Below are 15,817 nucleotides of genomic sequence, written 5' to 3'. Positions count from 1 at the left end.
GCCGCATTCGAGGTGAGAGTAGTGGGGGTGGACCTCACCTTGATCCTCACCGAAACTAGGATGGTCCAATTCTCGGTGTGGACAAGCCACCCCGCCCATCATGACTGATCGGCAAATTACAACATCCCGGTCCGATACTGCAACTTTAGAGACTCAGACTCAGACTCAGACTCAATATTGACAATTCCATCAGTCAATTGCTTCACGTATACACACATATATATACTGAAAAATAATGCAAAAGTGTGGGAATGCTAGAGGACAACCATGAGCCATTTTTCTCGTCCTTCAATGGACACCTGAACCAGACACAGAACTAAACCACGGAGGGGAATTGGGAATCCATGCTCTTCTTCGTACACGCCTGTTCACCACAGGCCATCATTAATGAGGGTATCGCAGCTCGACTACTTGGTATTCGCCGTCTTTTAGACCAGACACCAAGTCACATTACTCCTTCGTTGTCTTGACAATCAAGTTTTCTGAAGGTTGCACCCGTTGAGCCCACTCACTGTTACATATTAGCATAGTCCATATCATGAACTTTTCAAATGAGGCACTTACGTCCAACTGCCATCGTAGACCCTCCTGGAGTCAGGGGAACCAACGCCAGCCTCTTCAAGTGCAGTATCAATAACACAGGCAGTCACACCAGTACCACAACTTGAAATGATAGGTTTTTGAGGGTCAACACCCTTCTCCGCAAACAGCTTCTTCAGTTGATCCTTAGGGAGGAAAGCCTTGGTTTCAGGGTCCAGAACAGAGCTGAAGGGGATGTTGATAGATCCAGGAATGTGACCAGAGGAAAGACCCTCGCGGGGCTCAGGGGCTTCACCAGTGAAACGTCCATAGGGTCGGGCATCAAGAATCTGAACGCCCTCAGCGCCCTCCTTGTTGTGGTCCTGTGCGATTTCCTTGACCTGCTGGAAGCTTGCAACTCGATTCTCTTCCATCTCGGGGATCTGGTAAGGATAACACTCGATACTGTAGAGTTCCCCCGACTCGGTAGGCAGACCCTGATCCACCCACAGCTTGAAGTTGTTTAGTACGTGAACCTTGTCATGGCCGAAAACCTTCATGGTCCAGCCCACACGCGGTGCGCTGAAAATACCAAGCTCCTTGCTGTCGTACACCACCACAATGTCCTCTTTTCGGATACCCAACTCGCTCATGGCAGCAGCGAAGCCTTTGGGGTTAGGAAGCATGTGAGGATAGGGACTGCGCTTGTCAATGACCTTATCTAGGTCAAAGAACCGGGCCTTGGGAATTCTCTGTTCGCGAAACGTTTGGATACCGGATCGGTCATCGTTGGGGAGAAACCATGATGCGCAGAGAGGAATGACTCGAGGATCGGTGCTGATCGGTGACGGAGGGTTCTTCTTGAGGGCTTCGTGAAGCTCTTTCGGGGTAACGAGATAGGATGAGAAGTTTCGGCGGGTGAGCAGGGAAGGTCGGAAAACCTTGGAGCCCCATTGAGGAATGCCAGCTCTTGCTGAGCGGCAGAATGCGATAGACGCCATCGTATAGATGTTGTGTTTAGGATATGAAGAGGTGGTGGGAGTTCGTCGGACTCAGTGACTTGATGTAGGGCAAGTTCCTGAGCGATTGATAAGAGTCAGAGCCAAACGAAATATAAATTCGCAGGCCAGACACTGTAGGAAAAGACAGTTAGCAAAAGGCTTAACTGTCCGTCTGCGTCCTCATTCGTCGGCGGGAGAGTACTGCAAAGTTGTCTGGTGGACTTGACGTGAGGCGAGTGAGGTTGATGACGAGAGGTTAACGACCAATCGAGTCAACTTTGGATGGATGATACCTTTCGCGCAAGTGCGGGCGAGGTTGGCGAAATCGTGAGGAGCTTGGACCACCTCCATCAGGCATTTCCAACGGTGGACGATGACGGAGTCGGAGGGGTTTCTACAGCGGGCTACAGCTTGTTCAGTGGGTGGCTCTCAGCGGATGAGGTCACTGAAGCGCCAAACGGAGGCGCCCACCCATCACTACAGCCCAATCCACTCGGTTGGAGTCTGGGCCTCTCACCTTGTCAACCTGAGCTCATGTGCCTCCCCGCGTCTGCGTTAGTGCTTCAAACCTTGACCCTTCTTCACTCAAAGGTTGCACGGCCACTTTGAGTCTCGATCCTAGCTCCAGAAATCCTCATCTCTACCAGATCGATCCCGTGACTTCTCTTCCTCCAAAACATCATGAAGGTCACCATCAAGAAGTGGAATACGGTCGCTACTTGGCGCTGGGATATACCTGAAGACGATGTTTGTGGTATCTGTCAGGTCCACTTTGACGGGACGTGTCCGACATGTAAATACCCAGGCGACGATTGCAGCCTGTGTAAGTAAACATCAGACCATCTTGATAAAGATAGACCCTACTAACGCAATATGAATCTCAGTATCGGGGAAGTGCGGTCATAACTTTCACATGGTTCGAGTTCACCTATCTCTATCTCTATTATCGTGAATATCGACGTGCTGACTGTGACTGTGTTTGTGTTTAGCACTGCATATTGGAATGGATCAAGCAAGATTCATCAAGAGGGCAATGCCCCATGTGTCGTCAACGTATAGCCCCCAACCCTTTCATTTTCAACCAAATCAGGCTGACGTTTGTTTTCAGGCTTTGAGTGGAATGAACAACTGAAAGAACCAGTCACGCAGGCCGAGTAACGGTGCTCGTACATGATGTTATGCAAGGCGTCGGGCGTTTTTCAGGGCATACATAGAAATTGGCGTCAGGCATACCCAAAATGGATTTGGGCAAATCGATTCAGCCGCTTACTGGTTGGTTTATTGGCACATTTTATGGGTTGCGCTGTTACATGCAAGTTGGTGAGCCATGCACAACTCGGCTGCTAGTGTGAGGGAGCCCACAGCCTCAATCAAGCTGACTGTGCCATGCCAGTCAGTCAAGCCTTGATAGTCTGGACATTCCCATGACAGCCCAAGACAGTCTCTCAACTCTGTTGACTGTCCTTGTTGTCTCATTGAGGCTCTTTGAGAATATCTTGTCTCTTTTAGCGGATTATCGCCATTGTCTGGGTTTCATTGAGCTCTCTTTTAATCGATTGACCAATTGTCTCTGAAGCCAGGGGTTCATAACCTCTGTCCTCACTACAAACTCGGCTGCCCGTGTCTTGGAAGGATTCAAAAGCCAAGACTAAAGAGCCGCTCGCAACCCTTGTGACTCAAGACTTATCCTGGAAATAAGGGACTTTGGGGGCTGTTGAGTTGCACTTTCAGAGGGTCCCGTTGCCTTGCTGCCATCTCAGCTCCTGGTTCGCAACCAACCAGAGGCAACTGCGCAGCTGCGCAAAGGCCTCCAAAGTTAAATACGAGCTTATTCCCCCAAGGATCTCATTTTCGCCTCTCTTCATTCCCGGCTCCCTAAACGAGATCTTATTTCCATTTAACCTGAAACCTAGTTCAGAAGATATATATACAACACATATATATACCTTATCGTAACTAGTTTCACTTGGCTAGCGCCGTACAACAATATAAATCAGTTTATCCACCAAGAAGCTACCTTCTATAAATAAGCTTCGCCTCAGATCAACAAAGGCGATTTCCTGTACCAACACATCGTCTCAATGTACTCGTACCCTACACCTTCACCCGAATTCACTGCCCAATCTCAATCTCAGGATGGTCTGCATAATAGACCAGTGGCCAATTATCCCTGGGCAGTGCAAGGAGGTCTCGGCGCTATCAACACCAATGTCCGTCCACAATATGGGTACTCGGAGTCGCCTTTACCTATGAGTTCCTCAACCAATGGTTACCCAAGCTACGACATGGCTCTTCTCAGTCAACCCACTTTCAGTGCTCATCCAAGCTTCTCGTCAGCTGGTGAATGGCCATACCCCAGGCCTCAGCACGGCTCCTCGTCGCAAACCTTCGTCCCTGCGACTAAGACTGAGGCCAACAAAGTTCTGATCAGAAGACTTGGGTGGCTATGGTTGCTACTCAAGGCTAGATCGAAACTTCGAAGCTTGGGTCGAAGACATCAACGTCGACATAGTGCTTCTGATTACACATCACGGACAGCTGGCCACAACAATGGCCACTATTTGGGCTCGTCATTGAGTGTGTCCTTTGCAGATGATGCAGCGTTGGGCAACCTAGTCACTGGCGACGAGGCCGATCTTTTCAGTACTGTTGACCCCACAAACCCTGTGTGGTTTGATAATGCTCTGGGAATAATCACAGGTGATGGAAATTCACTGTTCCCAGTGCCAGCGGATGTGCCACGACAAGCCACAGTTCTCTTTGAAGAGGATGTCCCGGAATTGGAGCCGGGACAAAAACCCACTGAGTGTCAGGATGAGACAGTTCCACTAGTGAACTTGGTGAACCAGCCTCAACAAGGGATCGTCGTACCTGGCCGGTCAAAGAAGCGAGCCTTTGACTGTGTCGAGCTCGATGATTCATCAACAGACGAAGCTGACGGGAAGTCTGTGGATAAGAAACGATCCAAGACGACTTCGACGGCGCCACGATTTGCGTGCCCCTTTTACAAGCATGACCCAGAACGCTATGAAAACTCAAGAAGTTGCTGCGGGCCTGGGTGGGAGTCGGTCCACCGAGTCAAGTAAGTGATGCTCGTCCTGAAGCATCCAGGAGTAAACTAATGTATCTCTAGGGAACACATCTTCCGAAGCCATACACTCCCAGAACACGAGTGTCAGCGCTGTTTCCAGTGTTTCAAGACAGAGCGGATGCTCTCTAAACATTTAAGAGCGTCTGCGCCTTGCGAAGTTCAAAGCCGCAACACTCAGGAGCAGGAAGGCATCAACGCAAGCCAGTCCAAGGCACTGCATGCAAGAGCAAGAAAATGCAACCCAGGGGCGGATCTCAAAGAGGTCGAGGAAGAGAGATGGAATGATGTCTACAAGATCATCTTTCCTGGAGGGGGCCAGGTGCCTACACCGTGTTAGTGTTCAACCACATACACTGCAAGAACTGAGTGCTAACAATGCCCAGACTACGATCGCTTACAGAAGAGCAACAATGATGACTTTGACACGAACCTCATGTCTGATTTTGAGCAGCGCATGCGAGGCAAAGTCGGCGAGATGAAGAACTTGCAACCTACACTGGTACCTCTGGTGGTCCAGGTAGCTTGCAATGCACTCATGGAGAGTATGCAGTCCTGTCGCCAGAAGCCACAAGACGGTAGCAGTCAATGCTCAAGTTCTATTGTGTCCCAGGCACAAGAATTCCAGTCATTTCTTGATGGAGGGCTGCAAATGACGGGCATTAACGAGAACTTTTTGCGGTGCCTAGATAAGCAGTTCTTCGTGCAGGCGTTACGGGATTCTGGGTTGTAACTCTGACCTACAGGCTTTGCGAGCCTATGAAGATGATGAAAAGGAGGAAGTAAGATACCAATTTGATTTATGAGTTGAACATTTGTACTGCCATGCGGGTCATGAGATGATCACCAGCGGAACAGAATAGACGGAAGGGGATAGACTTGGCGTTTGAATTCGAAGATACCATTTCGTTCTCATCGAATTGTTAATGTGGCTTGATTCAACAAAATCGAGCCTGGTTGTAGTGAAATTGTACAATCTACTTGTACTTGCATACAGTCCATTGTTGCCAAATCCGATGCCTCTACTCCATATTGTATGAGAGGAGTACATTTCCATAACAACCGAGTCATGGGCTTGTTTTCAACCCATCTTACTGGCTGATCAGGACGCTCGCCTGTTTGTTGCCTTCGCTCATGCATGGTTCGCCCGCCGATGGGAACCTGCGCAATTGCGAATTAACTACTTAGTCATATAAAACACAATACCCCAAGTTGTTTAACAACTTATTAGCATCTTCCTTCTCGAACCCTTAGGAATAATTATTCGAGAAGATCAATCCCATCGAATATATCTCTCTCTTTGCGTTTCTAAGTAACAAATTCTCTCCTATTTGGGCTCAGCGTCATATGCAGCATGTCTGGCATAAAGCACGACGATGAGATGGCTACCTGGGATTTTTCAGCTCCGGAAGAGCTGATCAGCTTCTTGAAGAATGCCCCGATGCTCAGTATAGAGGCTTCGGATTCAGACGAAAATAAAAAGATGTGCAGAACAGAAAGTTCAGAGACCTCGTGGTCGACTGGGGGTGTATCGACAGATAGCGGTTGCTTCTGTTCAGCTTTCAATACGAATGAAAGCTGCACTCATGTCCCATCAGAAGAAGTCTATGGGTCCTGGTTTGATTTCTCCGATCCGGCAAACTTACTGCCTCTGAGACCTGATCAATGGATTGCTGAACTGTATGGATCTCAACAGAATCCTCAGGCTGTTTATTCATCTCAGGTCTGTGGCAGTCCAACTCTGGAGTCAGTTCCTGAGACCAGAGTCTCTTTACCAGCATCTTCAGGTCCTTCAGACTGCGGCTATAGTCGAGAGACCTCGGCCGACAGTGCCGAAACCTGCTGGAGCAGCGACCAAGCCTCGTCCTTGTCGGCAGTTACAGAGAGAAAAAAGCATCAACTCGTGGCTCAAATAATCGCGAGGCTTCAAGAATGGCTGGAGGTGATGCTGAGAAGACACGGGGCTCAGAATGGCCAGACAGCTTCCAGTAGTGGCTCTACACCAGTTGTCGGAGCACCCAGTCGTGCTGGAGAACCATCAAACAGTCAAAACAGAAGAAAGCGTCAGAGAAGTGGTTCTGATGATGGTTTTGGGGAGGATGACAAGACACCAGATCGAACCCAGAAGAAGCGCGGGAAAACCAGTGATTCTACCGAAACCAGATATGTTTGTCCTTTCTTCAAGCATAATCGTGAGAAGTACAAAACATCCCAGTGGAAAAGCTGCTGCTGGCCAGGGTGGACCTCTGTTCATCGAGTCAAGTGAGTCAAATTTACCCAGGTACTTGATGGAAGAAAAGATCTAACGGTGTGCGCAGAGAGCATCTATATCGACGCCACATGCTTCCCAAGTTCCGCTGCAACAGATGCAGGCAAGACTTCAAATCAGCTTTCAACCTAAACGAACATCAACGAGCGGACACTATTTGCCAGAGACAAAGTGAAGAGCCTGAAGAAGAAGGAATCGATGAAGAACAAGAGAGGTTACTGCGTGTCCGAAAGAGGAAGAATGGGAAAGCTTCACAAGTTGCAGAAGAGGAGAAGTGGGTTGAGATGTATAAGATTCTCTTCCCCCACGATGATCCAATTCCTTCTCCATGTAAGTCTATATCCCGTCATCTCGACACTCAGTCACTGAACGGCTTCCTAGATCCCGAATTATGTCCTTTACAACCCGAACAAGACACAGAGCACCCCGGGGCGAACGTCTTGGACAACTTTGAGGACTACGCGCGACGTGAGTTTTCGAGACGCATGAGGCCCCGTATAGAGAGTTTAGTCGATGGAATTCTCGAGCAAACTCTCACTTCTCAAACGATCACCGATGTCGCCAATAATGTCCTCCAAGGTATCATGGAGTCTTTTCGCGAAAGTCAAAGCCAGGAGACTTGCCAACCAGACTCCCAAAAGTCACCCTCAAGAAGCCCTAGCCCTCATGGGTTGCCGGTTGAGAGCTCTAATCGAGTACCTCAAGAAATCCATACTTCTGAAACCGGCCCCTATTCAAACTTGGAAATCGATTTGGATGAGATTCTAAACTCATTAGATGCTAATCAGTCGTTGGAATTTGAGCGTTGGGGAATTGAAGATGAAGGAATAAACACATTTAATCATTTTGGGCTACATGTTGAACAGTATAACAAGGCAAACGCTTGAGGAAGAGGAGCCTCAGGGAGTACGAAGACTCCCATTCTGACATATAATCAGGGCACCAGAAATGACTAAAGTTGGTCTAAAGGACCACTAAGTTATCATAAACTTACCTAAGTCTTTTTGTCCTTTAGGTTGCAGATCTGAAGTTTTATTGCCTCCCCTGCTCCCCTAGGAGGAGCTATGGGAGTCCTGTTGGTATCTCAAGTTCTCGCATTATGTATATAGCTGTATCTGATCATGAGCTTTATGGCCCAACTGTCGAATCCTGACATCTATGAATGCGTCTCGTTCTAGCTTTACAAGACAGTCCCTCTCCTCTCTAAGACTCGGGGACGTATACACCATCCTTACACAAAACAACCACCTTCTTGAAGAATCGTCGCCATTCAAGAGGATCACCCTTGACCTTGACGAAGCGAATGTCGAGGACCTCGGTGCCATCCGGCAGAGGCTGACGGTCCACTTGAATCTCGCCATGCAAACTTTGTTGACGACCGTCGAGTGCTTTGACCTTTATCTTAGCGACAGGGTTGCCATGTGGATTAGGCGAAATATGCGTCGTGGGGACGTTCAGATGGTGGAGAGCATCGTTAATCATCTGAATGATGTGGGCCGGAGGCACAGCCGAGAAGAAGCGAGTAAGTGACTCTGGGGGACAAATGTCGCGGAATCGACGAGCTTGTTGAGTAAGAGTCATAGAAGGGCCAGGAGTCTGAGAGAATTGAGACATAGATGGCTCGTCGGCAAGTGTATCGAGCATTGCTCGGCTCGCATCGTGAGTATGTGGGAGTGATGAGGCTGGCGAGGCCATAGAGCGAAGTGGAGGACGCTCCCAATCCCAGTCCTTATCAGCGATTGGTGTCTCTGGTTGAGTAGAGGAGAATTTTCCAACATTGAGACCAGTATCTATGTCCATATTGTCGCTCGAAGAAGGTTGGGATGTAGGGTGGTGGTTGAAGTCGATGCGGAGATTCTCCAGCATCTGTGTCGCCAAGTTAATGGGGTCTGTGACTCGGCCATCCGAGTTGAGGAGGGCATTGTGTCTTGTGTACCAAGGATGCTGGCGCACTTGAGTAAAGTTGAAGCGTTTCGAGGAATCAATGCTCATCATCCCTCGTAGTAGAGAGAGTGCTTCTGCTGGGACCCTCCCCCATAGAGCATCAGTGCTGCGACCAGATGTTCGTACGTATTCCTGGAACTCCCAGCTGCCTTGTGACGGCTCATCCCATGGTGTGTTGCCAACAAGAAGAACGAAGAGAATAACACCGCAAGACCAAACATCGACCAGATCTGGTGAGTACTTGGCAGCGTTCGGTAACTTCTTGTCTGCACGCCCACAAGCAAGGATTTCAGGGGCGATATAAGGTGGACTGCCACATAGTGTTGAGCTCAACTTTCGCTGACCCTTGTACTCAAACATCGTGGCCATACCAAAATCTGCAAGTTTTAAAGATCCATCTTGGGAGAGTAGAATGTTCTCAGGCTTGAGGTCACGATGTGCCACGCCCTTGGAGTGCATGAAACTCACGCCGCTGATGAGTTGAACAAAGTAGACTTGAGCAATGTCCTCACGAACACCGACATCGGCTTCAATCTTGTCGAACAAATCTCCACCTTCCGCGTACTCCATGGCAATCCATCGCCAAATGTCATCTTCTCCTGAAGCGAACCACTCGATAATGTTGGGATGCTGGCCGATGTGTGAATGCAGTGAGACCTCCATGGCCAACTGCTTAGTAGATATGCGACCATGCTTAACGGCATAGCCTTTGTGAATGAGCTTTACAGCAAATACTGGTGTTGGGGCGTCGAGGGGGATTGCTTTCTTGATGCTGTGCTGAGGTCAGTAGTGAACATCTCGGTTATCGTGAGTGAAACATGGGGTAAACTAACGAGGCATATGCTCCTCGACCCACGGTCTTGGAGACGATTCGGAAGGGAAGATCCGTTGGTAGAGGGTCTAATTGTGACTGATTCATTGGTTTGTGTTAGTGATGAGAACTCTAATGAAGCCATACAAGATCGAGATTCACAGCAGATTGAGTAACTGTGACTAGGTATGGCTGTGAATCATTCACAATCTCGTTGATACTGACGATCTGTCACTGGAGAAAAGCTTGATAGACGCTATTGATAAGGGCTAAATAAGGAATGTTCTACTTACCATGGTGTAAAGGTAGGTAGCTTTATGATAGTGTTTGAATTGTGTTGCTAATATTCTTGTTCAACAATAACCAATCGTTCAGTTGAGGATATTGTCCTGGTGTTACAACTCAAGAAAGTTGCACGCGTTGATCCGCGTCTATTCACCGCGTAAAGTGTTTTTTGTTGCTGTGAGACCCCGACCCGGGCTCCCTAAAGATAGCGTCACTTAGCGCCCTGTGCATCCTCTCACAGCACAAGCATGCCCTACAGTTTCAGCGCTGCTGCCTTGTATTGGATACCATTGGCTGTGGTGTTTCATTCACCTGGACCCTAGTCGCGCTGGTTGCTGCGGTAAACAGTTGGAGCCTTTGATCTTGAGAAATCATTGCCCTTCCCTTTATTCAATTCTGTCGCAATCCAAAACCATCTATTGCGCATCGTCTCACGTTTAAAGACAACTCAGAACCCTTTCTTTCTATTCGCATTCATCCCTTCCCGCGTACGCCACTGCCAACGTCTTTTTGTCTCCCTCAATCGCCCCTGCATTCGTCCATCTTCACCTCTTTCCACTTGCGGAATTGTTGTCTGTACATAAACAATTCCTTACCGCTCCCTAGCAACCTATAAACGCATCTTCTCTTCTGTTGCTTTCTTGGTTGTCGGCATTTGTTCATACTCAGTTATACTAGAGGAAACAACATCAGCATCAGCATCCCACAATGGAATACAACATGGAGGATAGCCAAAACTCAGCTCCCGGCAGTGTCCAGGCCGCCAAGCTTAACTCTGGTCACAAGGGCCCTGACTCTCAGAGCACAACCAAGAGGTGAATACTCGTCCCGAGACATTATGGTCGCTACGGATGCTGACTCTAGACAGACTGCAGACCGAGTTGATGCAACTCATGACGTCGCCCGCTCCCGGCGTCTCTGCCTTCCCCGGTGCGGATGGAAACCTCCTCTCTTGGACTGCCACCATTGAGGGCCCCGACGATACTCCCTACGCTGGCTTGACCTTCAAGCTCAGCTTTGCATTCCCCTCAAACTACCCCTACGCCGCTCCTACGGTGCTCTTCAAGACACCCATTTATCATCCTAATGTCGACTTCTCCGGCCGCATTTGCTTGGACATTCTCAAGGACAAGTGGACCGCTGCTTACAACATTCAAACTGTTCTGCTGAGCCTTCAAAGCTTGCTTGGCGAGCCCAACAAGTACGTACACAATTCAACCTGGACCATAACCATGTCACTAACGAATACTCAGTGCTTCACCCCTCAACGGTGAGGCTGCCGAGCTGTGGGACAAGGACACTGAGGAGTTCAAGAAGAAGGTCCTGGCACGCCACAGGGATGTTGAGGACGAGTAATTAGGTTTTACTAGGGGTTGGTGCTTTGATAATTGTATAAAGGAACAGGAGTACCAGGTGTACGGAATTTGGTTTGATGACTTGTTAGGTTACAGGATTGCATGGCATTTCCACAGCTGGGTTAACAGCGAAGGCAGGGCATTTTGATAGGGTCAGAAACATGTACACCATTGTCGATAGCAGACCCTCTAATCGACGACTCATAACATTCGCATCATCACGTCAGAACGTAAATGATTATTTTCGCCTTCATAAAAAAAGCCTTGTCCATAGACCACTTCACGCCGAGGCACCGATTGTCGTTTGTGTTGACTTCAAGCTTTGATCACATTTTTTCCCTCTGTGTATATTCAGCGTCAAAAGCCAGAATGCCGAATGCAACTCCAAATGCCATGCCACCATAGAACCTGTCCCAAGAGAAACTTTTTATATTTATTCCTCAACAACGACTGTGGCAAGACCCTTGGGGTTCTTGACGTTCACAGCCTGGACGTAGCTGTACAGCTTCTCCTTGGCACCCTCCTCGTCGTTTCGTCGTCGGGAAATTCGCACTCGGAGTCGGTAGTCAACACCCTTGATACCCTGCTCCCAGACCTTCTTGTTGAGCTGGGGGTCGATGCGGACATCAGAGGTACCCTGTCATAGAGGTTAGCACATGTGATTCGAAAATGACAACTTTGCCCTCTGCGATTGCTTCGCATTCGGTATAAGGCTCTTGGGATGGATAGTCGTACCATAGACTTGGTGGCAAAGGCCTTGATCTCCTTGATAGCACGGGGAGCCCTCTTCTTGAAGGTGACACCATGGAGCTTTTACCCATTAGCATTTAATCCAGATATTTCAAGCTCCGGTTCTCGAGCTATTCTTTGGCGAAGCAACGTACTCGCTTGTGCATGTGGATGGTGTACTCGCGGGCGACGACATCCGCGATGGCGGAGCGCTGAGTCTTGCCGGAGGGCTTCTTGGACGACATGGCTGGAAATGTGAGGGTTAGTCCTTCGGTCGACGAAGTTGATAAAAGAATGAGTCGCTCGTGCTCGTAGTCTCTTGAGAGGAAAAGGACTTCGAGGGAGGAGGGAGTATTGGTCGTACCTGCGGCTCGTCTCTTCGAGATTGGTCGTTAGGAAGGTGTGATGAAGTAGCTGGAGTAGTAATTGCCAAAAATCTTTGTGCGTAGCCCTCGAAATCGGCAGGCACTCTGTGGGCCTGGCGAGCCAATTAGAGCGCAGCCCTGATGACCCGCCAGGCTCTCACGTGATGGTCAGGTCGATTCACAGCTCGGAAAATCAACTAACCCAGATGGGCTAGAGGCGTCGTATTGTCCTCCAGTGGTGTTTACCGTGAAGCAAGCATTGCATCAAATCTTGGCCGTTGCTGCATAACGATTCCATCATTCCAGCTTGGGGCAATTGATTTCAAGGCACCGCAAATATCGCCATCCTTTGCGCATAAGCGTCTCATTTCTCTCATTTAGGGACTGTTTTGCTTAGGAGAGTGTGCGGTTGTTTGGACAAGACTTGGCGGCCTGTCATCGGTCGTAATCCAGGGGAACTTCGCGTACACGGACCCTTCCATAAAGCTTCCGGGCAGTTGCTCCGCGCGCGCCAGAAACGCCTCTTTCATTTTAACATTCACTCTCACCTTATCGACAAGTATAATACGTTCGTCCGACATGGCCGAACACGAACCTGTTACCACGATGGCATCGCCGTCGCCTCAGCCAGACATGACGAGAAATCGACTGCCTACGCTCTTTGAGGTCTTGAGTCGTCGCACTCTCCCTCCCGTTGACCTTTTCTCGTTCTATATCTACATGCGCGATCAACAACGCTCAGTGGATTATCTCGACTTCTGGTAGGTTCATGCAGGATTGACTTTCCAGAGAGTTTGGCTGACATGGCCAGGCTCGATGTTGCTCAGCACATGTCGCTCTGCCGACATTATGTTCGCGAACTTCGACGATCCGTCCTTATTGGTACTCCCGAAGCTCAATCAAAACGATCTTCAGCCATCCTCGAGAATATTGGCGACTTGGAACCTAGAACGGCAGGTCCGTCCATGTATGCGACTGAGAAGGAGAAGAACCAAGATGCGCAAATGTCTGCATTCCTTAGAGAGGACCAAAGTCATGACTCACCTCAGAGTGCCTCTGCGCCTGTTAGACCCAGTCCTCAGTTCAGCAACTCTCACGAAGTCACAACCGAATCCAACTCGCCCGCTCATACCGTTGCGCGACAGGATATCCGAGCCTCAGCTGAGAAAATCCTCTACACTTTCCTTCTTCCTGGAGCTGAGCGAGAAATCACCCTCCCAGGTTCTATCACCGCAGAAGTTACTACTGCAATTGAGGAGTACGGCCGTGACGATCCCGAGGTATTCGATGTTGCCAAGGACTATGTCTTCCAGGCTATGGAGCGAGATGCTTTCCCAGGCTTCCTTCGAATGAAGGCTCTTGGCAACCTTATCCCACCTACTCTCATCATGCGACTTATCCTTGGTCTTATTGCCATGTTTGCCGCCCTTTGGGCTGCGTTCGTTCTCATTTTCCTTGACTACTCTCGTGCAACTAGATGCTGGGTAAGTTCTCACTCAAGCCAGCTCTCGAAAACTTGCTGACTCTCAATAGCTCATCCTTCCATTCACCGTCGGTGTTTATTTCCTTGCGTCTTACCAATACTCTCTGGACCCTATCATGGCCCTGGTTGGTTACAGCGAGTACACCCCCTTCAACTTCTCTCGCATTCGTGAACCCTACGTTCGCAAGCTCATCGCCAAGCGTGCTATCATGGTCCTCGCAGTGACTGTTCTCATCGATGCTGCACTCTGTGTTCTCTTCATCCTTGTTCCAGGAAAGCGTCTCTAAGCAACTATTCTTTTCACATTCAATCGCGGTCACTAATGCCGGCCATTACTGGCCTTTCAAATTCCCATTAAAAGAAAAAGCCATCTCCGCGAGAATCTCTTTGGACATCATATCAATACTCACGACTGTAATGATCAGGGGCCTTGATTAAGCAGCAATACTATCCCAGTCTCTCGATTGAGCTCGGGCGTTGCTTTCTGGAGGCTGGCGTACGGAAATCTACGGTTTATCAACCAGGTCTTCTTTGTAATTTAGCTATTCCCGGTCTGGAACATGATCTTGAATCATTTCCGACCATGCGTTTTTCCTTCTTATTTATGACCTTATCAGGTCATTAGAACTAGTACAAGTCTCAGGGCGGCATTTTGTACGGATGTAGGGCTAATAAAAAGGCGTCGTATCGTCTATTATGTCATGATTCTTCGTGATACATGTTTTGCGAGCTTGACTTTTGGTTCTCCTGGCTCGAAAGAGGGGTACTATCTTCACAGCTTGCGCTTGTTTGCTCGTTTCTTCTCCTCCTCCGCCTCATCGACATCCATGCTGTCGTTGTCCACCAAGTTACCTGTATCCATAACCGATCGCTTGTTAAACCCCCGTCTACCCAGGTCCCTTGTCATATTTGGCAGATCGTACTTGCGTGGTCCGATTCCCTCTTGTTGTTCGTTCATCAACCGCTGTAACTTCTCATCCGCCAAGCGCTGCTCACGCTGTCGAGCTGCGGCTATTGTTCGGATCTCCTTGATCTGAAGATCGAGGCCATCGAGGGTGGTGGTGCAGCGGTCAGACCATTTCTTCAGAGCAGTGGCCATCTCAGGTATCGCTCCGGGGGCGAGATCACGTAGAGGCGCAACACTGGAGACCTGCACGACTGCACGAGCTGGGTCAAGCGTGGCATGAAGTAGACCAGCGTAAACCGCGGAAATTACCAATGTCTCGACCTCGCGTGCTCCAGGTAGATCCAGGGCTTCCTGTAGCGCAGCATAGGAGAGGTTCTGTCGATCTCGGACCAGTGATAGAAGCGATAGCTGCCGTAGCTTGGTTGCCTGTACGTCGGCAAGCGCTGGTAGGCCTTCTGTCGTTTTGTATGAAGAGTATGTTCCATAGGAGAAGATCTGGAGAAGTTTGAGATGCGAAGCGAACTCTGAGTCGGCGAGGTTTTGGATGGCGGGTGTTTGGAGGAGATCGCTGAATAGAAATGTGTTTGGTGCTGATGTAGCTCTGGTGACGAGATCGGCAGCTGCACGAGGAGATGTAGCTGATTTGGAGAGAGCGATGAATGGCTATTATAGTTGTTAGTCTGTTTCCATAGTGTTATTCTAGATATGCATACCTCCAGCGCGTTAAGAGCCTTCGTCTGCTCCATGATGTGTTATGGTTGAGGCTACAGCCTCAGCGGATAGATGACGGATATCAAGTGCGTCACAGCACGGAGAGAAGCTGACGGTAGTGACTGTAGTGAAAGTCCGTAAGTTCCTGTGCTCTATTATACCCTCAAATTGGGGCTCGGGCCCAAGAAATACTCTATGTTGACGGTCGCAGCTTGTGCAAGTGGTATGTCGATGAAGTTCAAGATGGAGCATCGGAGCTTAGTTCAAGGTGAGGCTGGAGCGCTAAGCAGGCAGCGTATGGTGGGCGCGGGGCTCAATGGGATGTGGGGTCGAATTAAGCATGGGGTCTT

At 49.2% G+C, this 15,817-nt stretch overlaps 9 protein-coding genes across 13 annotated transcripts; 5 read left to right on the top strand and 4 right to left on the bottom strand.

Moving 5' to 3' along the window:
- Positions 1-108: 108 nt before the first annotated feature.
- Positions 109-2,270, bottom strand: FOXG_11226 (uncharacterized protein). Its single transcript, XM_018390773.1, has 2 exons — positions 565-2,270; positions 109-511 (listed from the first exon to the last, which is right to left on the bottom strand). The coding sequence occupies exons 1-2, from the start codon at positions 1,518-1,520 to the stop codon at positions 451-453; spliced, it is 1,017 nt and encodes a 338-aa protein (XP_018249299.1). The 5' UTR covers positions 1,521-2,270; the 3' UTR covers positions 109-450.
- FOXG_11225 (anaphase-promoting complex subunit 11) lies at positions 2,202-2,472 on the top strand (the record flags this gene model as incomplete). The annotated part of the gene is made up of 2 exons (XM_018390772.1): positions 2,202-2,343; positions 2,405-2,472. The coding sequence occupies 2 exons, from the start codon at positions 2,202-2,204 to the stop codon at positions 2,470-2,472; spliced, it is 210 nt and encodes a 69-aa protein (XP_018249298.1).
- Positions 2,473-4,433: 1,961 nt separating this feature from the next.
- FOXG_11224 (uncharacterized protein) lies at positions 4,434-4,748 on the top strand (the record flags this gene model as incomplete). Its single annotated transcript, XM_018390771.1, has 2 exons — positions 4,434-4,602; positions 4,654-4,748. 2 exons carry the CDS (start codon positions 4,434-4,436, stop codon positions 4,746-4,748), a joined length of 264 nt encoding a protein of 87 aa, XP_018249297.1.
- A 1,094-nt stretch (positions 4,749-5,842) lies between these two features.
- FOXG_11223 (uncharacterized protein) lies at positions 5,843-7,874 on the top strand. The gene is made up of 3 exons (XM_018390770.1): positions 5,843-6,870; positions 6,927-7,207; positions 7,259-7,874. Exons 1-3 carry the CDS (start codon positions 5,963-5,965, stop codon positions 7,762-7,764), a joined length of 1,695 nt encoding a protein of 564 aa, XP_018249296.1. The 5' UTR covers positions 5,843-5,962; the 3' UTR covers positions 7,765-7,874.
- Positions 7,875-7,888: 14 nt separating this feature from the next.
- FOXG_11222 (CAMK/CAMKL/CHK1 protein kinase) lies at positions 7,889-10,102 on the bottom strand. 3 transcript variants are annotated; one of them, XM_018390768.1, is made up of 3 exons: positions 9,926-10,102; positions 9,655-9,731; positions 7,889-9,593 (listed from the first exon to the last, which is right to left on the bottom strand). In XM_018390768.1, the coding sequence occupies exons 1-3, from the start codon at positions 9,926-9,928 to the stop codon at positions 8,081-8,083; spliced, it is 1,593 nt and encodes a 530-aa protein (XP_018249294.1). In that variant the 5' UTR covers positions 9,929-10,102; the 3' UTR covers positions 7,889-8,080. The 3 variants fall into 3 exon arrangements, with proteins under 3 accessions (XP_018249294.1, XP_018249293.1, XP_018249295.1); XM_018390769.1 differs by having other exon boundaries at positions 7,954-9,593; positions 9,926-10,087; XM_018390767.1 differs by lacking the exon at positions 9,926-10,102 and having other exon boundaries at positions 9,655-9,888.
- A 126-nt stretch (positions 10,103-10,228) lies between these two features.
- On the top strand, positions 10,229-11,584 carry FOXG_11221 (ubiquitin-conjugating enzyme E2 C). The gene is made up of 3 exons (XM_018390766.1): positions 10,229-10,732; positions 10,786-11,118; positions 11,171-11,584. Exons 1-3 carry the CDS (start codon positions 10,626-10,628, stop codon positions 11,271-11,273), a joined length of 543 nt encoding a protein of 180 aa, XP_018249292.1. The 5' UTR covers positions 10,229-10,625; the 3' UTR covers positions 11,274-11,584.
- FOXG_11220 (50S ribosomal protein L31e) lies at positions 10,640-12,768 on the bottom strand. 2 transcript variants are annotated; one of them, XM_018390765.1, is made up of 4 exons: positions 12,366-12,768; positions 12,157-12,248; positions 12,008-12,082; positions 10,640-11,909 (listed from the first exon to the last, which is right to left on the bottom strand). In XM_018390765.1, exons 2-4 carry the CDS (start codon positions 12,244-12,246, stop codon positions 11,706-11,708), a joined length of 369 nt encoding a protein of 122 aa, XP_018249291.1. In that variant the 5' UTR covers positions 12,247-12,248; positions 12,366-12,768; the 3' UTR covers positions 10,640-11,705. The 2 variants fall into 2 exon arrangements, with proteins under 2 accessions (XP_018249291.1, XP_018249290.1); XM_018390764.1 differs by having other exon boundaries at positions 12,157-12,768.
- FOXG_11219 (uncharacterized protein) lies at positions 12,607-15,307 on the top strand. 2 transcript variants are annotated; one of them, XM_018390762.1, is made up of 3 exons: positions 12,607-13,127; positions 13,178-13,850; positions 13,900-15,307. In XM_018390762.1, exons 1-3 carry the CDS (start codon positions 12,946-12,948, stop codon positions 14,134-14,136), a joined length of 1,092 nt encoding a protein of 363 aa, XP_018249288.1. In that variant the 5' UTR covers positions 12,607-12,945; the 3' UTR covers positions 14,137-15,307. The 2 variants fall into 2 exon arrangements, with proteins under 2 accessions (XP_018249288.1, XP_018249289.1); XM_018390763.1 differs by having other exon boundaries at positions 12,607-13,850.
- FOXG_11218 (uncharacterized protein) lies at positions 14,358-15,795 on the bottom strand. Its single transcript, XM_018390761.1, has 2 exons — positions 15,470-15,795; positions 14,358-15,419 (listed from the first exon to the last, which is right to left on the bottom strand). Exons 1-2 carry the CDS (start codon positions 15,500-15,502, stop codon positions 14,622-14,624), a joined length of 831 nt encoding a protein of 276 aa, XP_018249287.1. The 5' UTR covers positions 15,503-15,795; the 3' UTR covers positions 14,358-14,621.
- Positions 15,796-15,817: the final 22 nt, after the last annotated feature.

The sequence above is a fragment of the Fusarium oxysporum genome, chromosome 1, assembly GCF_000149955.1.
Source record: "Fusarium oxysporum f. sp. lycopersici 4287 chromosome 1, whole genome shotgun sequence".
Taxonomy (NCBI): Eukaryota; Fungi; Ascomycota; class Sordariomycetes; order Hypocreales; family Nectriaceae; genus Fusarium; species Fusarium oxysporum.
The sequence above is the reverse complement of the archived record's forward strand: the minus strand, read 5'-3'. Positions and strand labels throughout refer to the sequence as shown.